Here is a 24,718-nt window from a genome sequence, read left to right on the forward strand (position 1 = left end):
ATTTCAAATACTGCTTCTATTAATGCACTTTCTGCAAATGCATTTTCTATTCATCAAAGAATCCCAAAAATTCTTGACAAGAATATGACAAGAAAAAATTACATTTAAAGATATAATTAAAAAGAAAGCATTCATTTTACATTCTAATATTTAACAATATTTTACTATTTTTATTGTATTTCTGATCAAATGAATACAGCCTTGAACATAACATAAGAGAACTTAAGAGACTTCTTTCAAAAATCTAACCAACTTCCTAAAATTTATTTAATGTATAAAAAAAGTATTCGTGAACAAATCAGTATTGATTTAATTCAGTGGAACTTTGACAGTTAGAACTGATTAGAGGAAATGAATCAAACTTACCAAAGTTTACTTAAACAGAAAATATAAAACAAAGAACTGTGAGACAATGGCCAAATAACAAATCCAATAACTGCAAATCAGTGTAATATTCACAGTTTTGCTTTATTTTATATCTGCAGCAAAATCTCTGTTCAAATATTAGCACTATTCAATATACTAACGAGAAACTCCACACCTGACAGATTCTTCTCTTCTACACATACAGGTGAGAAGTTTGAGCTACATGCAGGCACAGAGTCTACACCCAGTGTGGTGGTCCACGTCTGTGACAGCGACACAGATGAGGAGGAGGATCCAAAGAACAACCCTAAACCAAAAATCATCCAGACCCGACGCCCAGACCTGCCAGTCTCACACTGAACTCTACAGCTCCGCACAGAGTCAGGAGGATTTATCCCCTCCACCGTGTCCTTCACAGGACCTCTGCCACCCTCCTTCAGAACCTTATTAAACACACAAGCAGGGTCTGAGGAGCTCTGATCTGTGTTTCTCGTTCAGCACACACTTGTATACAATACTCAATGTGCTGTCACACAATTTGTTTTTTTTATGTTGCAATACTCTGTGTTAAATATGGCCGCTCTCTGTAACTGTTTCCCAATCTGACTCTGTTGTAATGTCATCTGATCACCAGTTAGAGGCAGCATGTATCCGTCCCTGCTATTACCTACATTTCTGATTGGCTCCTGGGCCGTGGCACATGATAGTGTCAGATGTGCCTACTGGCTGCTCTTGCACCACAACTATGTACCATTTGTACCCAGCAAGCCATTAATAATATTACGTTCTTCATAAGGGCATGCTAGCCACTAAATGTGGCTAAACACCAGCGCTGCATGTGCCACCCCTAGAAATATGTCTTGCCTAACAATTTTCTGTCAAATAACCCTAGAATGGCAAAAACGGTTCACTTTTACATAGCAAAAAATTCAGACAGCAAGAATCGTTCTCTTCAGGCCAGTGCATGTTCTGGTAGCAAACTCTACATTATTATTTCCCGCTTTGTATAATTGTCTATGTGTCTCGCCAACAGTGTTCTTACAGAAAAACGATGCATTTCCAAATGATAAGCTGACATTTTGATCGCACCTTTCAATGGAACCTATATGAGTTGCTTCCTCAATGTGAATATTTTTTGTCGTGCTTGTTCCCTTTGAGACTAAAACTTTAAACCTTTTTTTTATTCTGTAAGGTCCCAATACAGATTAATGACATTAATGGGTAATCAGATGTCATTTAATGAAATCCGTATTATGCATGGTTACTCGTTTCTAGAATTTAATGTAGTTGTCCCAAATCCATAGCGCTCCTCTTTGTCTGTGAGACTTCATTCGCACACAAGTTCATTTCCAATCATGACAAAGAAAATTGATAGGATGCTACTGAGACAGATCTTCCAAGTGCTATTACACAGTGGGTAACAAAAAGCAAATGTTACAAGGGTTATGTCGACCTTTCTTATTTGATCAGAATCTTTTTGATGTGCCTAACTCATTTATGGACTATTTGGCTAAAAAATTAAAAAATAAAACCTCTTTATATATCCAAAGTTTATCAAATCAAGGCATGCACAAACCATATCCATAGATATGAGTCACAAAGGCACTATACCCAAGTAGTTGGTAAATGCACTACAAGAAAGCATTAGTTAGTTATGGTATAATGGTTATATTATTTCTTCCAAAATATATAATTTATGTTCAGTCCATCAACACTGTGATGTGTCATTACTGTGATACTTGACTGACGCCCTATGTTGAAGTATTATTATATAAGTATGTTTGTAAATTTAAGGAGGTTATCAGGCTTAAACATCTGTTGTTCAGTGTTAAGGGCGGTAGCCACAACTGTTTTTCCTCAAATCTCTGTTGAATTGGACAGTTCATTGGTCTAAATGCTGTTGGTTTCCAACTCATCTGTCTGCGTCCATTAGCCTGAAAGAATGTAGAAATAATACGCCCCATCCCCGTGAAGCAGTGACTGGTTCTGGAAACAGGGTACTTACTGCTCTCTTTGGGCATCACCGTCTGCATTGTGACACAAAGATGTTATTTTATGCTACCACAGCTTCGAGCCTTATTTGATTTAGTTAGAAGTGCACACTCTGGTCCGCTTCTCTGAAAAAAAGAGGCACGTTCATTACATGTCAATAGGATAAATGTGTAAACAAATGGGACGAGAGCAATATATCAAAACTGATACCAACCAACAGTCCACTGCCTTGGACTTTCCCTTCCAATTCACTATTGCCTGCTTGGCCAATCAGCTCTTCCCATATTCTTTCCTCATGACAACAAAAATCTTTTGCAGTCTCACACGCTGCCAGCCTTCCTTACCGTCATGTAATTTAAGATTTTTGTATTGTTCTGTATTGCACTTTCTTATTCACATGACTGTACACAGTATCATTTAGTAACTGTATTTCCTTTTATTTCTCATGTACTCCTGAAGACATGATATTATCTCTGTTCTTAAAGTCTTTGGTCTGAAGTTAGTGTCACTGATGTTGGGAAACAATATCTGTATTGTGTATACTCGTGCAAGACCATTGGTGATCTTGTCATCTACATGTGTGTCCTGCCTGCCGACACTAAGGAGACATATCTGTATATATTAATCAATAATATTTTTACTGCATTTTTGTACAAATATTCATGGTAGCCATGTACGAGTAGTTGAGATGATTCTTTGTTAGTATTAAAAAAAAAGTTTGGTTTTAAACCTCTGGTGTGGTCTGATGACAATAGATAACGTAGTTCAAAATAAATGTTGAATAATTATGTTATGAGGCACACAAGCATAGGCTAAAATAAAATATACAGCTATTTATCTCTAATACCCATATAGTCTAAACATGGCGAAACATTGTGTTTTATTGTCCTCACCGATATATATTTCACTAGTAGGCTAATGATATTTAGTATAGGCCTATTTATTTTACGGGTAAAAGGTCACGAGTCACATTGACCTGGTAACGTTAACGTTATATTAACCTAGAAAGTAAACACAATGTTCATTACTGAACATCCCTGATTAAACAACTTCATCGAAACAATGTAAGAAAACAGAAGTGTCAAATTGGATTTTACTGGAATTGACTATGAAATGCCATGCCGTGACATTTGAACCACGTGATGATAAAATTAGGCTACACAGTATAGTTTTTGAATCGGTTCTGAAAACAACAGATTCGATTCAAGGATATGAGTCCGACTTAGGGTGCATCACTAATCAAAGTAATAGTCTGCCCTCTGATGGAGTGGCATTGAATCTATGGGCTAAACTTTGCAATTTAAATTTTTTTTTAAGTACATTAATTTGAACAATTTCTCATTTCCTGACACTGTAGGTCACACGGATCAACAGACACGATAACATGACAATGATAATAACATTATAAAGTATTTTAATTAGGGCTGGGCGATATATCGATATATCTAATGATATCATGCACAGTCAGTAAATCTGTTTCGTGATTAGCCTACCGCTAAATCGCCATCACCTGCTTATAATTGGAGTGGCATTTAGACAGAGCAATAGATCATTGACAAGCTACGCAATATCGCTAATTTTAATTAGGTGGCCACTACCAATAATCACCATCTTACAAAATAACTAAAACTTGCACTCTTTTTATTAGAAAACATCCATAAACCCCAATGTGACAATTTAATTTTAAGGATATCCAGTGATGTTTATTTCAACGGCGAGAACAATATAATTTTAGAAGCGCTAAAAGTTAACTTTTAACAGAAGGCAAATCTCCATTTGCTATCCATTTTATGCAATTTGAACTATTTTATAATGGCTGCCTTTAGATGCAGTTTCACTATCCACCAGAAGATGGCAGTCTTATACCCGTTACTGCTAACTACTCAACCCTAAGAGGAAACATACTGTGAAATGAACATTTTAAAACCAATTTTCAGCTAAATTCCACATTTATTTCTATAGCTTTGAGACTAGGCTGCAATAACTACGATGCGTTATGTAAGCAAGAACGCTTGCCTTTTTAAAAGTGAAAATATAAAAGCCACAACAACTCCTGATAAATCACCTAAGTCGGAGCATATGAATAATAGAAGCAAATAGTCTTACAAAAGAGGATGAAAATTTTATACCTTTAGGTTACATGACCTTCATCAGGCATTGTATAGTATAAAGTGAGAAAAAAACTTTTGTGACCTGAAGCCATGAACTTGACTAGTCTAAGTAAACAGAGTGTGTGTGTGACTGTGTGTGTGTGTGTGTCCATGCCCAGGTTCCTGGGCCAAAGTGCGTGCGTCAGAGAGTGTCCTTGTTTCACTGCATTGCAGAAAGCAGACTGTTAGAAGCTGTGCCAGGCCAGGTTCCTGAGCACCAGTGCCAGCCTTGCCCAGAGAGGCCCTCTCCGAGTGTGGCACAGGAATAGGTGCACGGAGCGGTAGCCACCTGCTCAGAGGATTAGCCAAAACCACACATGCCCACAGCCCCACCAGAGACCCTTCATAAACACAGATTGCTTTTCCAAATATCTATTTTTGCTGTTAACACAGAAGAATTTGTGTCGTTGACTTTCACTAAGAATATCACATTCACTCTTGTTTGAATAACACATTTTTATATTTTCATTAAATGTATTACTGGATCTGTGCCTAAAAATCTAAGTATCTTTTATTATTATTATTATTCCCATAGTAGATTTACTTGAATCAAAGGATCACCATGGATCCAGCTATAAATCTTTAATCTCATCTTTAATGTTCTGCTGAAAAAGTAATTAATTATATCTTGGATGTCCTTGAGGGTGAGTAAGTTACCAGCAGATTTTCATTTTTGGGTGAACTATTCCTTTAACATTACTTAGATTTTTTTTTTTTTTTTTTTTTTTTTGCATTAGGAAAGCTTGTTTTCATGCATAATTGTTTATGCCATCAACAAAGGGAATGCAAAGTGTGAATGCAAGAGGCTGTGTTTGTTTGTGTGGGACTGCAGTCAAGTCTTTAATTGAGGAGATGAAATATGCGCTGACACTTTTAGAAAGGGACGAGAGTACTTGTTTGCATGGCTGGGATGGAAGGAAACACATAGGTAGTGGACAGATGGAAGGATGAATAGATATGTATGCGAATCGAATAGACAGATGGATCTAGAACAAGCACACAAACATGAACCCACAATCCTGCCTGCCATAGACAAGAATGTGTCTACCTTTTATTTAAACCAAGTACACAGTGGACCCAAAAAAAATATCGTATATGGACACTTAATCCACACTTAAAGTGTATGCATGTCATTGCATTACACAGAAAATGTCCGTTGGTTTTGTTATCAAACGCAACGATCACAAAAATTACATACACAAAGAATGATAAAGCAGTTGTATTATAAGTTTTTTATTTATATCCAACAGTAATATCATGTAGGCCTGGGTATAGCAGTGGTGAATGCTTTAGTTAAGGCAAGTTAATATACACTGATGCTTGAGAATTTGTGAACCTTCTAGAATTGTCTATATTTCTGCTTAAATATAACCTCAAAAGTCATCAGATATACAGGCAAGTTATGACAGTTGACAAAGAGAACACAAACAAATGAGACGAAAATATATACTTTGTAATTTATTTATTTAGGAAAATTATCCAATAATTAATATCTGTTAGCAGTAAACGTATGTGAATCTCTAGGATTAGCTGTTAATTTGATGGTGAAATTAGAGTCCATCTGTTCAGAGGTGTTTTCAATCAGTAAGATGACTATCAGGTGTCATTGTGTGCCCTGGCTGGGATCTATCAAGTTTGATCATGTTTGTGGAAGTGTATCATGACACAAACAAATGAGATCTCTGAGCTGAGGACCTCAGAAAAACAGTTGGTGTCGTTCATCAGGCTAGAAAAGGTTTCAAAACTATTTCTGAAGAGTTTGGACTCCACCAATCCTCAGACGGACAGATTTTGTACAAATGGAGGAAATTCAAGACCACTGTTACCTTTCCCAGGAGTGGTCCACCAATAAAGATCACCCTAAAAGCTAGACGTGTAAAAGTCCACTAGGTTTCAAAGAACTGCAGGCTAACTTCTTAGCAACTAAAAGGCCTTACTCACATTGGCTATTGTTAATGTTTATGAGCCCATCATCAGGAGAACACTGAACAACGTTTTGTGGATGGATTAGACCAAAATATACAATTTTGGTTTAAATAAGCAGCATTATGTTTAGAGAAAGAAAACAGCATAAGAACCTTATCCCATCTGTGAAACATGGTGGTGGTAGTATCAAGGTTTGGGCCTGCATCTGGTCCAGGATGGCTTGTTATTATTGATGGAACAATGATTTCTGAATTATACCAGCAAATTCTGAAGGAAAATGTCAGGACATCTGTCCCAAGAACTGAATCTCAAGAGAAAGTGGGTCATGCAGCAAGACAACGACCCCAAGCACACAAGTTGTTCTACCAAAAAATTAAATAAAGAACAAAGTTAATGTTTTTGGAGTCAAAATCCGAACCTTAATCCAATTGAAATTTTGTGGAAGGAACGGAAGCAAACAGTTCATATGAGGAAAACCACCAACATCACAGAGTTGAAGTGGTTCTGTACTGAGGAACGAGCTAAAAGTCCTTCAATATGTTGTGCAGGACTGATCAGCAGGTACAAGAAACATTACCTGCAGTTATTGTTGCAAAAGTGGGTCAGACCAGATACTGAAAGCAAAGATTCACATACTTTTGACACTCACAGATATGTAACACTGGATCATTTTACTCAGTAAATAAATGTCTCAGTTGTTTCTTTGAGTTCTCTTTGTCTACATTCAGGACTTGACTGAAATTTTGATTATGTTTTGAGTCATATTTATGCGGAAATATAGAAAATTCTAAATGGTTCATAAACTTTCAAGCAGCACTTTAAATTAGTTCAGTCACAAGACAGGAGAAGCACTGTTAATTTTTACTCTTCAGTTCTATTGGGCAGGAGACCCCGGTGCCGCCCAGTCCACAGTAGCCATTGGGGTTCTTGCTGAGGTATTGCTGGTGATAGTCTTCTGCATAGTAAAATTCCTTAGTCATTGCTATTTCTGTGGTGATGGCTCCAAAGCCCTCTTCAGTCAGCACCTGATGACAGAAGGCCATTTATGATCAATATACAGTGACATATACCATATTTGAGCATATTTAACAGGATGAGATCAGTAATTTTGGTGTAGCCTTAAATAAAGTTCAAAAGAAAAGAATACTTTTATTCAACAAGCATGCATTAAATTACTCAAATATGACAGTAAAAGCATTTACTGAATAATGTTTAAAATTATTCTATTTAAAATGAATGCTGTTCTTGTGAACTTTCTATTTCCTAAAAAAATTGTCATGGTTTCTACAAAAATACAGCACAACTGTTTACAACATTGATAAGAAATATTTCTGCAGCACCAAATCATCATATGAGAATGATTTCTGAAGGATCATGTGGCACTGAAGACTGGAGTAATGGCTGCTGAAAATTCAGCTTTGCCATCACAGGAATAAATTACCATTTAAAATATATGTAAATAGAAAGCAATTGCTTTACATTGTAAAACTATTTCATAATATTATTTTTTTTGTATTTTTAATAAAAGCAGCATTGGTGAAGAAAATGAACTTACATGAACTTTTAAACATTAGTATAATAATTAATAACTTTAAGGTTTGGGTATATTATTCTGTGATATTTAATATCCTGGTGTTCTCTTCCAGGCCCATAGTAGATGCTTTGTGAATCAGTACAGCATTCATTTAGTGAGAGACCCAGAAAAAGGGAGTAATGGGTATTTTCTAAGTTGAGAGGGAAGGGCAGATGTTCACTTCTCATTCCAGATGTTGAAAGCAGTCCATTAAGAGGATTATGAGAAGGATGAGTACCCTGCACTCCTAATGCCTGAGGCCAAGCACACACTCCCAATGATCCCCGCAGCATCCACAGCTTCCACATTGCTGGTGCATGGAGTCTATATTGATCTGCCCCCGTTTGTCTTTCTCTCTCAGACAGAGTTTGATTTTTTGGGGGTCAATGAGAAACACCAGTGGGACTGTGGTATTTCTGAAACTAAGAGATCACTGCACCTGATTACCCTTCCACAGTCCACCATCACCTGTCACAGTCAGACACGAGGACTGAACTTTACTGAACTGAAATTAATAAAAACGATAGTTGTGATTCTGAAATCTTATTGGAACAGCCACATTAGTTAAATAACCAACTGTTGCTGCAAATCAGTTCTACAGAACCAACAGTCTAAAAAAAGTCTGTAAAAAATAGGGCCCAATGTATTGTGTAATATGAAGGAATTTTCCACATATTTGGAATTACACATTGTTAACATGTTCAGTTTTATAGTTACAATAATAAAATAAAATAACAACAAAAGATTACATACATATATACAGTATATATTACATTTATGCATTTAGCATATGCTTTTATCCTAAGTTGCTTTGGATAAAAGCATATGCTAAATGCGGACTGTAACACACTGCCTCATGGCTTAATGTTCTAGACTCCTCTGCCTTTCCCATCTTTGTGGGGAAAGTGAGCTCAACATTGTGACACCTGACATGCTTTAGTGCAGAATTACACACTGAAAAGGCACAATTTCTGCACCTAGTTTTAAAACAAGTAAAAGGTTTTGAAAAAAAAAAAGAGTTTGGCTTGCAATAGCACTTAGCAACTTTTTCTGTCACCAACCTTTCCCATTCTCTAACCCTTTCTCTCCGTCTCAGTGCCTTTGTGAGAGGGAGGGTTGATTGTGTGAAGGAACCTGCCAACTACCACATTTTGCTGACCATCTGGCAAGAAGCAGTTACGCACCTGTTAGGAGCAGCTGCAGGAGACAGGAGCTAGGTACAGACATATCATCTCTCTCTCTGTCTCGGTGTCTTTTTATAAAGTCCTAGCAAACCCTGTACATCCATCCATCCATCAGGTGCCCTGAGGGGCCACAGGGAGCTCCGCCAGTGAATACAAATTAATACTGGTTCAACTGGAAGGCATGTGGGCAAAATATGCCTGCTTTCACCAGATGAAAAATTTCATCCTGTGCAGAAAATTGAGGTTGCTACAATGTCATGGAATTTGAAGAAAACACTTAAAATGTAAAAAAAAACTGAGACCTGCTGACACGACCAGCATGCTTGCCCAGGCTGATTTATTATAGTTAGAAAAAAATTATTTGGTGATGCTGGTAGATCTTAAAGTTAACATAGTAAAGCCAGATTAATTATAGTGGTCTTTTCTGATGTGTGGACCCTTCTGTAAATAATACATTAGATGTTTCTTTTATAGATGCACAGGTTGTGGGCCAAATTGTGACTATATGAGACAAAAATAAAACCTTGTTTGAATAATTTAAAATCTAAAAAAAGTTTTTTTTGAGCTATATACTTTATATATTCTCATACGTGTTTCCTGGATGTAACAATGAACACAGCATGCCACAATGCCACAAAAAACACTTTTATCCAACCAGTTAAAGAGTCAGTCAAAAAGATTCATAAAGCAAGTTATTGTTCTTAATCAGATCCACTGAATCAGTGAATCATTACAGCTGATAATGAGTTCACAACTGACGTTAATAATAATAAAAAAAATAATAATAATAAAAATGAATTGAGTGCAATTAAGTACTTTACCTAACAAAAACATTTATTATTCTTTTAAATGTTAATTCCTACAAATACGTATATTTCTTAAAAAATGTACACACAGTATTAACATTACTACATTATGAACTAAAAATAAACAATAGTATCAATGAACATCAAATTAATATATGTTGAAAAAAATATTATAAATTATTTGTTTATTTTTCATGTTAATGTATTGCAATTTATCATAAATTAAGAAAAATATTATATATATTTCTTAAAAAATGTTGTACACATAAAAATTGCTACATTATGAACTAAAAATAAACAATAATTTTATCAATGAACAACAATCAAGATTAATAAATGCTGAAAATGTTTTGTTAATTTTTCATGTTAATGTATAAAATCATATAAAATTATAAAGTTAATAAAAATATTATTAGCTATATATTATATTATTACATATTGCATACATAAAAATCAATATTGCATGTATCTACATTGTCAGATAAAATGGTACAAAAGCTGTCAATGGTATGAAGATTTTTCAAAAGATACACTTTTGTAAATAGTACCTTAAATGTGCATAATAGCACCTAAAGTACATAGTACCTTTTGAAAGGGTTTTGCTCTAGTGAGCTTCTGCTGCTGTCTTATCTCTTTTCTATTTTGAGTCAGTAAACCCATCTGACAAGGACTAGCAATGCCTTCACACTGGCTAAATAACACAGCACGCATACTCCAGGTCTGTACCATTAGCCACTGCTCTCAACGGGCAAGTGCCAACCGGCAGCTGGCCAAACTGGCATTGGCCAAATACACCAAATCCCAGCACAGGTACTGGCTCCACCCATCACCATACCATCAGCAGCTCATCCAACACATGTGCATCTATTATCAGGAACAGTCACCAAGGAGACGTACTGTTGGGCAGCATGGCACGGTTTTGTGCTATCTGAGAGAAGGGGGATATGACCAATTTACTGATAATGGCATATCAAGTTGTCAATTTCCATTTCTACCTTTTGGAACACAGATACGAACAGCTGAAGCAAGAACCTCCCTTAAAACAGACCAGAGCTATGAGCCAAGAGCCTTTAATTATGGAGAACGTTAAGATGAGTTTTATTTTATCAGGTTCATTTGGGAAACAAATATTATTACATACAGTCTGGAATACTTGATTTTTTTATTGGTCTATCGTGCCTCTTGTATCACTGCACATTCTATTTTCATACAACTGTAAGAACATCTAATAGGCGCCATCTTTTTAGAAAGAAATTAATACTTTAATTCAATAAGGATGCATTAAAGTGACAGTAAAGACTTGCATTATTCCAAACAAATTCAGTTATTTTGAATTGAACACTCTATTCATCAAATAATCCTGAAAAAAATGTAACAAAATACAGTTAGTGTTCAGAAATTTTTCTTAAGCGCCAACATACTATATTAGTATGATTCCTAACAGATCATGTGACACTGAAGTAATGCAGAAAAATTCAGCTCTGCGATCACACATGTAAATTACATTATATATATATATATATATATATATATATATATATATATATATATATATATATATATATATATTGTGGCGAGTATCCCAAGGTCTGATCAGTGTTGCCCTGGAAACACCATTCCTGCGCTTGATGGCCAGCGCATCTGGAGCTCGTTTATGCGGCCTTTAAAACACACTAAGGCCAGTTACAAACTCCAAAGAAAAAAATTAATGCCAGGTTTCTTCTCGTCTCTTGGATATATTTCACTCTAGGTTTGCCGCTCTGTCTCCCGGACAATGGAGGAGATCATCTGCTGCTTTACCGACCTCTCGGCTAAGGCTGGTAGCTTGCGAGAATATACTGACCAGGTAATCAAGCAGCTACAGGCTACAGCCACCAGCAAAGCGCACCAGTGTCTATTGAAGTTGACGGACCAAGATGATGTTCAGACTTAACTCCACATGTTTGAGGTCGTTGCTACCCGGGAGGGATGGGCGAAAGAGGAGTGGGCTCACATCATCATCGTGGGTTTGTCTCTGACTTGCGCTGCCTAGCAGTTCCATCAGTGGACCTATGATGAGAGTCCCCAGGCAGCATAGCTCACACTGCTCGTGCACCTGTGGCTGATGGCCGGGGCCTCGTCCGCCGACCAGGTCATGTAGAGGGTGATCGTCGATCGGCTGCTATGGGCCTTACTGAGGGCAATGCAACGCCCGGGCAGTATGACAAATTTCCTTAACCTTGCCCAGCAGGTGGAAGCTGTGGAGTTGGCTGAAGCATCATTAGCTCGCGATGCCAGAGAGAGAGGGGTCCTGGGTGATGGAGTGGCATTTGCTCGAGGGCGCCCAGTCAGCACACACAGTCAGCAGGTTGGTGGTCCCAGACCTCATAGATGAGCCTATGCCTATACCGAACCCCCAGATCATGCTGCTACAGGTGAAATAACTGTGCACATCTGTCTATCATCCTCAGACAGACGGGTTAGTGGAGTGGTTTAATAAGACTCTGTAGCAGATGCTGTGATGCGTAGTAACCAAAGACGAGTATGACTGGGACCTTATGCTTCCCTACATGCTGTTCAGGGTTCTAGAAATACCCCAGTCTTCCACTGGGTTCACACCGTATGAGCTACTATTTGGAAGACAACCCTGAGGACTCCTCGATATGGATTGTGAGGCTTTGGAAAACCAGCATACGCCAAATAGCTACCTAACTGAGAATGTACAGAAAACAAGAGAGAGGATTGACTGGGTCATGTTAGCCACCCAGTGTGCCCAGTAGATGATATATGACCGCTCCCCTCAAGTAAGGGAATTCCAGCCGGGGGATCAGGTCATGGTCCTGGTTCCAATCGCCAACTCCAAATTCCTGGCCACCTGGCAGGGACCTTACACCTTCGTTGAACGGATGGGGCCGGTCACATACCGAGTCAGACAGCCAGGAGAGGAGGGCGGAAGAAAATTACCATATTAACATCATAACATATCGGCCCCAAGCAGCTCGCCGCTTTCACTCTAAACCAGCCTCCCATCATGGATATGAACCCGCAGCTGTCTGGCCCTCAGAAGAAAGAACTGGAAGCCTTGGTCAGTCAGTTTTCAGATTTCTTCAGTGAAACCCCGGGCAGGACATCGGTAATACAGTATCAAATCCACACGACTCCCGGCAGGCTTACTGGATCCCAGAGATTCGCCGTCCAGCTTTAGAGGAAGAAGTTTAAAAGATGCTAAATTTGGGGGTCATCGAGCCATCTCGTATCCCCTGGGCCAGCCCCATCATTATGGTGCAGAAGCCTGATGGCGCGACCCGATTCTGCAATGACTTTCAGAAGTTGAATGACATTTGATGAGCTCCTAGATCGACTGGGAAAGGGCCTGGTAAATCTCAGCATTGGACATTGGACCTTTGGGAAGCCCATCTGGAATGGCAGCACAGAGTGTTAGTGGAACTGAGACGGGCTGGCCTCACAGCCAACCCCAGAAAATGTCACCTCAGGCTGTACCTGGGTTACAAAATCGGAAGGGGACTCATCATGCCACAGGAAAAAAGGTAGGGGCAGTCAGTAAATATCCCCGCCCCACCAGTAAGAACCAGGTATGTGCTTTTCTGGGGTTGCCAGGCTATTATCGCTTTCATCACTAACTTTTCCTCTATAGCCTACCTGTGGGGCCGCAGGTTTACACTCACAATTGATAACGTAAGTAACCGTAGACTAATGTGTGTATTCTCTGCATTCTCTTCCTGAGATGGACTGAGCTCCTAGCCATTCGCCCCATTTTACAAAGGACCACAGACACTGCTACCATTAGGACCAAAGCACCTTCAACGAGCACCGTATTTGCACTTCTTTGTTAAATCATACTCCAGGGATTTTTTTTTTTTTGCTCTCACCTACGCCTTCTTGTGTTTTGTGTCCTCTTTCACCCTGCTACTATATATATATATATATATATATATATATATATATATATATATAGATATATATATATATATATATATATATATATATATATATATATATATATATATTAGTGCTGCCAAACAAATGTGTAAGCTAAACATTAACATAGTGGTGCCGCGAGCTACAGCCTTTAAGTGCACACACTTAGATGGGAGAGGTACGTATCAACTCAAGTTGAGGGAAGAACATAGTGAAAAATGGCATTTTCATATATATATATATATATATTTATATATATATATAGTGTTCCTGTAGCTCAATTGGTAGAGCATTGCGTTATAAAGCACAAGGTTGAGGGTTTGATTACCCGGGAACACATGATAGGTAAAAATTGATAGCCTGAATGCACTGTTAAGTTGCTTTGGATAAAACCGTCTGCTGAATGCATGCAATATATATATATATATATATATATATATATATATATATATATATATATATATATAATGTATTTTAATATTTCGCAATATTTTACTGTTTTTTCATAAAACAAATCTTACATTAACCACACTGTATACAGATGGAAAGGGAATTGGAATGCAGCTATACTGTAAGATCTCAGGTTTATTTGTGCTATTGTTTACCTCTTACCTTCCTCTGTGGAGAATTTACTGAGCTTTACGTGGCTTAGATGTGGATAACAACATTGAAATTAGCTTGCAGAATGCAATTATTTAATTCCTTGAAAAGCTGCTGAGCTCAAGGAATGTAAATAATGTCCAGTTCTTTGATTTGAAACTGCTTGGAGGGTGAATGAATAAACAGCATAGAGATGTCGCCAGGTTTATTTTCTTTATCCTTTTGTTTCAGCCTGACTCTAGCCTACAATTGAGCTCCTCAGTCTGGTTCAGGGTCTCTGGTCTGTCGTTATTGTTCACCTCATCCTTTTGTCCTTGAGCTCCTTCAGTGGCCTTGATGTCGAGACGTCATTCAAACCCAGCAAATGATTTCATTCCCTGAGGAAGAGTCTTTTTTTTTATATGAATAAAAAATGGAACAAGTCACAGGTAGAAAATGTTGAAAGCTTTGACATGAAATCAGTGGGAATCATATAGTGCGGTGAATAAAGTTAACCAAGTCAATTTACTTAAATTCCTGTCTTTGTGTATTAATAAAAGACAGAACTAAATCCTTCCTATTATATTTAATGAAGCTGTCTAGACTGGAAGCATCCATTGTGGTACTTTCATTTGACAGTCACCTACTCTATTTCGCCTATCCATCTGGAAAATAAATAGTAATATAAATTTATTGGAACAGAACTATAGATAGAAAGAAAAAGAACAATAGATAGAATGATATACAGAATGACAAAATTATAGGTAGAGCCAAAGATATATTAAAAGAAAGGAATGATGGAAGGAACAATATATAGTACCACTTTCAAATGACTAATTACAATGAATTGCATCCAAAATAAAAGTATTTAATATATAAACGACGTAACATATTTTTTCTTTAATATATACGTACATGCATGTAGATAGATGGATGGATGTTTTTTATTCTACTAATCTGCTTTTCTTTTGTACAATAAACATATTTATGTAATTTTTCCAACACTCATCAGTCATAATAATAATTATATGAGTGATGTTTTTATACCAATAGATTTATAAGGTTAAACTACTGAGCTGAAACCATATTATCGAATTGGTATATCTTAGTCTGAGCTGGTCTTTTTTAGTGATTATTTGCAGATCACATGCAGCTTCGAGGCTTCCAGTGTAGACAGACTGAAAACCGTTGCGATGCGTCATCAGTAATGTCTAGGGTGGACAGCATACGGTTCTGTTTTTTAGTGGGGCCCGTCTGTAAGACAGATCTACTTCAATCAGTAGACACAAAGAGAAAAAGCCACACTGGCTGGATGAGAGTTTCTCGGCATGACAGTTCTATCTTTTATTCATCTGTGCACTTATTCAATCAGATCTTAATTATGCCACATGAGGCCTTGGTCAGGGGTCACTCTGCCTCCAGGGAGCATGCGGTTCACCCCACCCATGAGTGATGCTCAAGTTATGTGGCTTCAGAAAGGGGGTCGTCAGCCTACAGGGACCCAGAGTCCTCCAGAACAAAGAGGCTAGACAAACACAATCCACAAACAAACGCACAGGGCCTGATTCCAGTGACCTCATGCAAAAGCTGTTTAGTTCAAAGAATGAAGACAAAGACCTTAAGCTTCACTCTAAGGGACACCGTGATGGATGATGTCAACACTGACCACATGTGACATGTCAGTTAGTTTGACTGGGGATAAAATGCAAATGACCGTTATTTTGGTTCTGCATGAACTCAAATTATGTTTTGTCTTTTATACAAATCTCAGAATTCAAACAGGCTCTAGAAAAGAATACAATCTACATTCTGATTAACCAAAAAAATAGGAAGGTGCTATTAAAAATAGGACTTCAAACAAAATACATGATGCCTTATGCTTCGGATGCTAAAAAACCCCTCAAATGTCAGGAGAGAAATGATTACGGAGTTATCCATGAAACATGCGGTGGAGTAGGTGGCATGGTGCTGAGCGGTTTGGTGACATGTTCCTGTGTTTTGTTTGCACGCTGCTAAATGCATAAAATTCAGACTAATTAATTTGCGTGTCAGACAGGGCAGTCATTTGGTATGCAAATACCTGCATGTCCTGGTTAAGCAAAAAAAGAAAAAAATCTGAGAGTCAGAGATAAGGAACCTTATTTTACAGTGAAGGAATTTCAGATGGAAGAAGGGTAACTGTAAAATTAGAGGGCAGGGAAAAGCTAGGTATCATAAAGCTAGTATTGAATTAGCAAGAGGAATATTATAGGCAAAGACTAAACACTTTTCTTGGTGATATACACACATACTCCAAATGACCACTTTAAAGGAATAGTTCACTTAAATCTTTTACCCATCTTCCAAACCCTAATGTTTTTATCTTTTACAGTGGATAATAAAGGCATAAAACTCCAATGAAACGTCATGCAACTCTTTTTCTTCATAGTGCCATGCTTGAATTCACGGAGCTCTTTATAAATGCACATTGCATGGCTCAATAATTAAGAGGTGCATCCCAAAACTTTCATCCAAATAGTGCTTATATATATAAAAAAAACATTTAACCAATTCTTTAAAACCTCTTCTATTTGTTCATTAATGCAACCCTATTTTTGCACATAAAAATTAGTTACAGGTATTTGCATAGAAACATTCATTCTTAGAAACATTCATCTGCAGAACTGATGTCACTTGTTTACAGTATAGACATAAATTGCAGATTTTTCCTTCAGTGTTTTCATCTAAAAATGAAAATTCTATCATCATTTACTTAAATAAATGTGAGTAACCTAAAATTACTTCTAATTATTGCCACAACATTTATATCTCACAAATTACTTGAAATAAAGTTCCTTCGAGCCACGCAGCTTGGTAAGTGGGGATTCCAGTACATGGCATGTTATTTTAAGCAGGTTTTGTTTGCATTCTGGGACCTGTGGCCACTATGCACTTTGTATTCCGACACCTTCCGATTTAAAAATTAAAGGATTAATTCACCCCAAAATGTAAATTGTGTGTTTTATTACTCACCCTTAGTCGTTCCTAACATGTAAGACCTTTATTTATCTTCTTGAACACAAATTAAGATATTTCTGATTAAATCCAAGAGTTATCTGACCTAGAGCAATGCAACCGATACTTTCAAGGCCCAGAAATCGTTAAAAATAATCCATGTGACATCAGTGATTCAACTGTAATTTTATAAAGCTACGAGAATACTTTTTGTGTGCAAAGAAAACAAAAGATGAGCATGAAAACAGAAGAAATAAAGTCATTCAGGTTTTGAACAACATGTGGCTGAGGCAAAATGTTTCTAATATACCACGCCTAATTATATTTCCATGACAAAATAAGCAGTGTTAATATTGTATACGCATGGATGCTAAGGGGGTGGAGGTTTTTATGCATTGTTAAGGTTAAAAGTGGTTCGCTTGAGAGAGCATGCATGTTTTTTGTGTGATTGTGCTGGGTTTGCCCTTGAGATCAGGGTCGGTGTCTTTCAGAACCCATCCGCTGGCACTGAGACTGGCATAGCTGGTGAGGAAGGTGGCACTGCTCATTTCCTGGCAGCTCTGTGCTTCTGTCCATAATGATGTTTAGGGCTATGTGCTCGTCTGTGCCAAAAATCTGTTCTATAGCATTTGGTGAGGTCTATTGAGGATATCATCATGAAGGAAAATGAAACCTGGATTGTCTGCAGCCACTAGAAGTTCAGCGAGGGGAGGAAATGGGACGGGAGGATCAGTGGTCAGATGGTGAACAGGGAAGGCAAACCCATAAAGACAGCCAGCCATCTGATCTGGAAACAGTAGTTCTGTCATGCTGGAATGTAGGCATGTTCTCTGAAGCTTTGGGTTTGTGGGGGTTTAATTATGCTTCAGATGAAACTGGCGTAAACAATCATACAGTTTCTCTGGACACGTTATAATCTCTTTATGAGATACAATGTGTCAAACTATGAGGTGTAAAATACAGCAGAAGAGAAGTGAATTTAATTTTTACAGTTTTAGGTTTTAGTCACAGTTTTGTATTTTGCCAAAAAACAAAAATTCTATATTTGTTCATGTGATATTCGGTTTAACGACAATTTGACTACATTGGAATCTAAGTTTAGTTATGTAGATAACATTTTAATTGATGAAAAAAGTGCATATGTAAATATGTTATATTCTATTTTGACCATATTTTTTATATAGTGAATACTGAAGTTACATTCAGTCAAGTATGGTGATCCATACTCAGAATTCATACTCTGCATTTAACCCATCTAAAGTGCACACACACACAAAGCAGTGCAGCCATTTATGCTGTGGCGCCCGGGGAGCAGTTGCGGGTTGAGTGCCTTGGTCAAGGGCACCTGAGTCATGGTATTGCCGGCCCGAGACTCGAACCCACAACCCTAGGGTTACGAGACAAACTCTCTAACCACTAGGCCATGACTTCCCCCATGTGTTAATAAGTGTTAATTCAAAATGTTTTGCTTTGAAAGACTGACATTAACACTGGTCAAGATGAGATCATAACAAGAGAACAGATAACAATGGTATTTTTACATTTTTATCAATATTTGTCACATTCCTTTTAGCTATTTTTACTAAAGGTTTACTAAAATAGCATCTGTTTTTAATCATCAAAAATAACTTGAATAAATTTGTGAAAAAGGGCAAAATTAAAACAAATATAGAAACATAATTAATTATTAATTTAAACACATTTTCAGACTTGCGACATAAAAAATGTCTTTTGACAAAAATATCCTGAATATGTATTCTTCAAATCTTGTATTTATATAGATTTATGCATTTTAGTCCATTTTTTACTACAGTTTGACAAAAATGTAGACAAAAACAAAAAATTGATGAGATCAAACAAGAAGACAACTGATGACAATTGTAAGAAAATGGACAAGACAAGAGCAAAAAAGACAGGAAAATTAAAGGATGATTACAGAAGATCAATTTGGTAAGAGAAGAGAATAACAATAAAAGAGGCAATAACACAACCAAGACAAGAACAAGCAAGAGGAGAAAACAAAAAAGATCAAATGAACCAAAATAAGATGAGACAAGAAGAGAAAGTGACAATGGTCAGCGGCGAGGAGCAGGAGAGAGGGCCGGGTCAAGGAGCAGAAAGTGGCACACTGAGGAAGGCAGGACACAGGAAGCGAGAGCAGCACTGAGCAAAGAAAGTTCAGTTTGTTACTAAAGCAATTTCAAGACAGATTTGGACGGCAGATGGTTGGCAGCGCTGTGTTTGTTAAACCAACTGGTCGGGTACATTAGGATGTCGGGGAGCAGCATGCATTGAGTCTCCATTTAGAACAGCCACACATGGGGGAGGGGAAGAGGGGGTGTCGGCCTGGCAAGCTGGTCAGGAAATAACGGGAGCGGTCACAGAGCTAATTAGCCCATGCATGGCCCGCAGTCACACACTCTGTAATGGGACTCAGGTATGTTCGACACCTCACACGGATGAAAAGACCTAGAAAACACTCAAGCTCCTTCCACATTGCATTTACTCTTATCAGTCTACTGCAGTCTGATCTGGCCCCTAATTTCTCTCACTCGATCTGTTTCTTTCGCTTTCTCTGTCTGTCTGTTCTTATAGCTGTTAAAAACATTGGCATGGGCCCTTGATGGCAAAATATACTAGCATTGGCAAACAAGGGTTATTATCATTAACTAAATCTAAAACTATTAAACACTGTTTTGTTAAATGAAATAAAGCTGAAATTATATAAATAGAATATAAATATAAAATATAATATAAAATATAAAATATAAATAGAAACATTTAAATCTTGAAAATTAGAAATGTTTCCTTGGGAACTGAAATGAGTAAAGGTTGAAGAACTAAAATAACTGAAAAGCAACTACAAATAAATTTATGAACTGAAACTGAACAAATTACATAAATATAAATTTAACTTTTATACAAATAGTTATATTATAAATATCAAATATTAGTAATATTATTCAATTTTATAGTGCATGTTGTATGTGTATGCCTAAAGTCTAATATTTGACAGAAACAATAAAAAATGCTACTACTCTAAACAACAATGGTTCATTCATGTAAAGAACATTTTTGAAAATAGTTTTTCTGTTTTTTAAAAAAGGATTATTTGATCCAAATATAAAAATTCTCACATTTAACAAGAAATGTAACATATTTATACATTTTTGTGCTGTCAAATGATTAATCATGCAATTTAATTTAATGTTTTTGTTTACATAATATATGTGCATTTACTATGCATAATCATGTCTATATATAAATTACTGTGTTGAGATGTGCTGAAGTTGTGTTTGCTCTCGTACTGTATCACATACCTTGTCAATGTCATGCGCTTGCTAAGCCCTTTGTTGTGATAAACAATAAAGTGTGTTCAGCTGAATTTAATTTCCGTTTTGTCTTAATGGGTATAAAAAAGGTTGGAATACAGTGGCAGTGGTCATGTGAAGCTCTCCTCATGTGAAGACCAAAGAGAGTAAAGACCATCGATTCTACCATGCAACTCCACCATGCAGGGACAATGGCAAGGGAAATAAGTATCGCTTTTGATTCACCCTCTTTTCTATACTTTGCTTTACTTCTGTTTCAGTCTTTAATGACCAACACACTATAGGCAGCGCAATCCTAACAACCTGCACACTTTGCCTATGTAATAGACTACTTTCTTTTTCTATTAGTCTTTGGAATTGTCAGTCTGCAGTAAACAAAGCAGATTTTTTTACATCTACTACTAGTCATTCAAGACTAAACCTCATGGCTCTGACAGAGACCTGGATCAAACCAGAGGAGACTGCTTCACCTGCAGCAATCTCCAATAAATTCACATTTTCCCTCACTCTCCATCTGACTGGAAGAAGTGGCGGTACTGGTCTCCTTATCTATAATGATTGGAAATGTATTCCAATCCTTAACCTTCTCTGGGTATTATCAGCTCCTTTGAATCACATTCAGTCACTATTACCCTTTTAGGATCCATTTTGTAGTTGCTTATCGACCCCTAGGACCACAAGGTAACTTCTTGGATGAATTAGATATGCAATTAAATGTAATTGTATAAATATACATGCATATATTTAAGAAAAATATGTTGTTTATATATTAAGTATATTTATATACAAATAATATGACTATAAATATATACATAACTATTTTCTAAATATATACTATTTGTGTGTATTTATTTATACATAATGAATATACATAGTACACACATATATTATGTAAACAAAAACTTATTTTGGATTAATCGCAATTCATGTTTTGACAGCACTATTAAATGCATAATTTTACATTTATCACTCTGATTTGAATAAATTATTGTTTTATTGATTCATTAAAAAATCTGACTCAACAGAATGATTCAATGATTAACTTATGAATCAGAATTTTTTTTTACATTTTCTGAAAGTGAATAATGAATTTTACTCCTCACAAATGACTTTAGTAGACAGATTATTTTGCATACATATATAGTCATATGGATCACTTTTATGATTTCTTTGTGGTGGGGAATTTTTCAGGTTTTATCTTCATTCGCTAACATTATATTGATGTTGTTGGAATATTCTTTAAAAAAAAAAATTAGGATTTAGTCACATTAGGAATAACACTAGGGTGAGTAAATAATGACAGAATTTGTATTTTTGGGTGAACTGTCCCTTTAAAAATCAATTGGCCATCATTGGAAGGCCACAAAATGAAAGTAAAAAAGCCACAAACACCTATACACCTCCTCTGATACACCTCCTCCCTCGTAATTACAGCCCACATTATCCATGGGAGACTGGTGGCGAAGGTGCGACTGGGCTTTTACTGCGCTAGCGTGTAATAGAGTGAGGCTGCAGTCGCTAATTAAGGCCATTGTGATTTCTTGCAGACATTGACGGGGAGGTGTAATTGGTGGAGTGCAGTCAATCTCCTGGATTTTGCTCAGGGCGCACAGAGACTAGGTAAACCACACATGTGGAGGCCTCGGAGGGGAAAAACCTGTCTTTTGTTAGCCCTTAATTGAGATGCTAATAGATGGGAACATGCCATACCAAGTTCTTGAGACGTGAGGACAGAGAGAAGGAGAGAAAGTGAGAGAGGGTAAATGAGCACAAAGGCAGGGGGGTGGACGGATGGAGTCCTGCCCCCTGTGGTGGGACACACTGCCCCCTTGTGGTTACTTTTACCAACACTTTATGTAGCAATATGATACTTTGCAGAATGATGCTACAGTCTCTGCCAATTAACCGCCTATAAACAAAACAGAAGGGGTATGACCAGGATATTGAATATTGAACAGTCTCACAGAGGTCGATAAGAGCAAATCTCCGTCATTTAAACCCTGAGTAATCATCACTCTCTGCAGTAATATGGTGTGCTCTTGAAGCTGCTAGCTTATGACATTCATGTTTAGCTTTGAGAATTAGCGGGAGCGTGATCTGAACGAGGATGCCTGGTGTAGGTTAGTGGTGTAAATGTGTGCAGATATCGGGCTTAAATGAGGGCAGAATCTGGTAGCACACTGTAGTGTTTATCAGGGTTATTATCATTAACTAAAACTATTCAACTTTTTATTAATTAAAGCTGAAAATATATAAAATATTAGATGAAAAAAATAACTGTACAATTAGTTAACTTAAAAAAAAAAAAAAGGTAATAAAAACCGAATAGTAATGTTTAAAAAATATTTACAAATTGAAATGAAAAAATTCAAATATGAGTTAAAAAATGATTATTATACATTAATTTCTATGTGCTGAGATGTGTGACTTAAGGTTCCTGTGAAGCCAGATTTGTAGAACTCTTGAAAAAAGAACTATTGCTCTCATTTTGGCATTGGTCTATTATTATTCTTCGCTTTGAACTTTTTATCCCTATGGTGAAACTCAATGAACTTTGCATGTGTGAAGGGTCTGTGGCTAATTGCATTTTGTGTAATTATGGGATGGATGGTTGCCTAGCAACTAGATGGTTAAATTCACAATATTCCACTCCGATGGAGCTAAAGACTTTGAATATCACACAAGAGTCACTCTTCTCATGGGAAACAAATCTGCCCCGAGGAGTCATATATTTCCACATGAAATTTTCTGTTAGTACTGTACTGTATATTTTAAAATCTTATGAAGCACTAATCTTTTGGAATATGTGAAAGGCATATGTAAAACTGTGAATTCAACTCAACAGACTTCCAGAAAACTCCCATTTCCAATTAATAAGGATGTTTTTACATTTTACAAAATTCTCTCAGACAGTGCTATTCATTTGCATTTTTCCATGTCAAGCTAAATTAACACATTTTAAAATATACTGGTATATAATTCTGCCTTCAGAAAGGTAATAGGGTTAACACTTTTACAGTTTAATTTGACATTACAAGCCTTGTGCTACTACAACATGATTCACAGAAATAAAATTCTAATTGTTATCTACTTTTCACAAATAAAATGTAAGATAAAAGTGTGCATATATGCACACGCAAACACACTTTTGATAATGAATTGATAATAATAAAGAATGTTTCAGATCATGTCAGACTAAAGACTGGAGTAATGACTGCTGAAAATACAGCTTTGCATCACAGAAATAAGATAGAATTTAAAATATATTAAAATAGAAAAGTTATATTGAATTGTAAAAATATTTCACAATATTACTGCTTTTAAAACATTTTTGATCAGATAAATGCAGAGATGTTAAGCATGAGACTCGTACCAATCCCAAACACACGGTAAAAGCTGCCGTTAGCTGCGCCTTGCTAAAGTAATTTAATTATACACTAAGTGGAATCATATCCAGCACTGTTGCCCCACATCACACGAACACCAGTCGCAAAAATCCTAAAAAAACACCCACAGCTTTCATTCCACCCTTGCAGACACTATTTATGATGAAACCAAATCTTCCCTTACGCAACACAGATGGGCCCCCAACCCAAGACAGGAGTCCCTCATCTCCAGGATCCTCCAACCCCCCCTCATCAGTCTCCCTCTCCTGTCCCTCACTCATAATGGACCCAGCTGCCAGTCAGACCAGGCTTTATTAACCCCTTGCCTTCTGATACTCATTTCATTGTGGCTAGGGGTCAACAGCTGATTAGAACACCGGTGAGGCGGCACTCTACAGACGACCTTCGACCCCTGGCAGCTTCTCCGTTTGGGCAGCGGGCCAATAGGAGGCAGCGCGGCCTCCCTTGTTGCCATGGAGACAGGGCCTGCCGAGGTGCAGATGGCTTGGCAG

The 24,718-nt window shown here is 37.0% G+C and overlaps 2 protein-coding genes across 7 annotated transcripts in view; one reads left to right on the forward strand and one right to left on the reverse strand.

Annotated features, from left to right (window-relative positions):
* rcan2 (regulator of calcineurin 2) overlaps positions 1-3,087 on the forward strand; it is a 58,531-nt gene extending 55,444 nt beyond the window's left edge. For both annotated transcript variants that reach the window (XM_052587144.1, XM_052587145.1), the window contains one exon: positions 572-3,087. In XM_052587144.1, coding sequence (XP_052443104.1) covers positions 572-726 — 155 coding nt within the window. In that variant the 3' untranslated portion in view covers positions 727-3,087. The remainder of the gene's footprint in view (positions 1-571) is intronic.
* Positions 3,088-5,725: 2,638 nt separating this feature from the next.
* Positions 5,726-24,718, reverse strand: part of msraa (methionine sulfoxide reductase Aa) — a 66,155-nt gene continuing 47,162 nt past the window's right edge. For 3 of the 5 annotated variants that reach the window (XM_052586316.1, XM_052586323.1, XM_052586319.1), the window contains exon 6: positions 5,726-7,459. In XM_052586316.1, coding sequence (XP_052442276.1) covers positions 7,289-7,459 — 171 coding nt within the window. In that variant the 3' untranslated portion in view covers positions 5,726-7,288. Of the gene's footprint in view, positions 7,460-14,405; positions 14,893-23,819; positions 24,711-24,718 lie in introns of those variants that run through there. The other 2 variants (XM_052586322.1, XM_052586317.1) reach the window with 2 other exon arrangements.

This window comes from Carassius gibelio, chromosome B20, assembly GCF_023724105.1.
Source record: "Carassius gibelio isolate Cgi1373 ecotype wild population from Czech Republic chromosome B20, carGib1.2-hapl.c, whole genome shotgun sequence".
In the NCBI taxonomy this organism is placed as follows: domain Eukaryota; kingdom Metazoa; phylum Chordata; class Actinopteri; order Cypriniformes; family Cyprinidae; genus Carassius; species Carassius gibelio.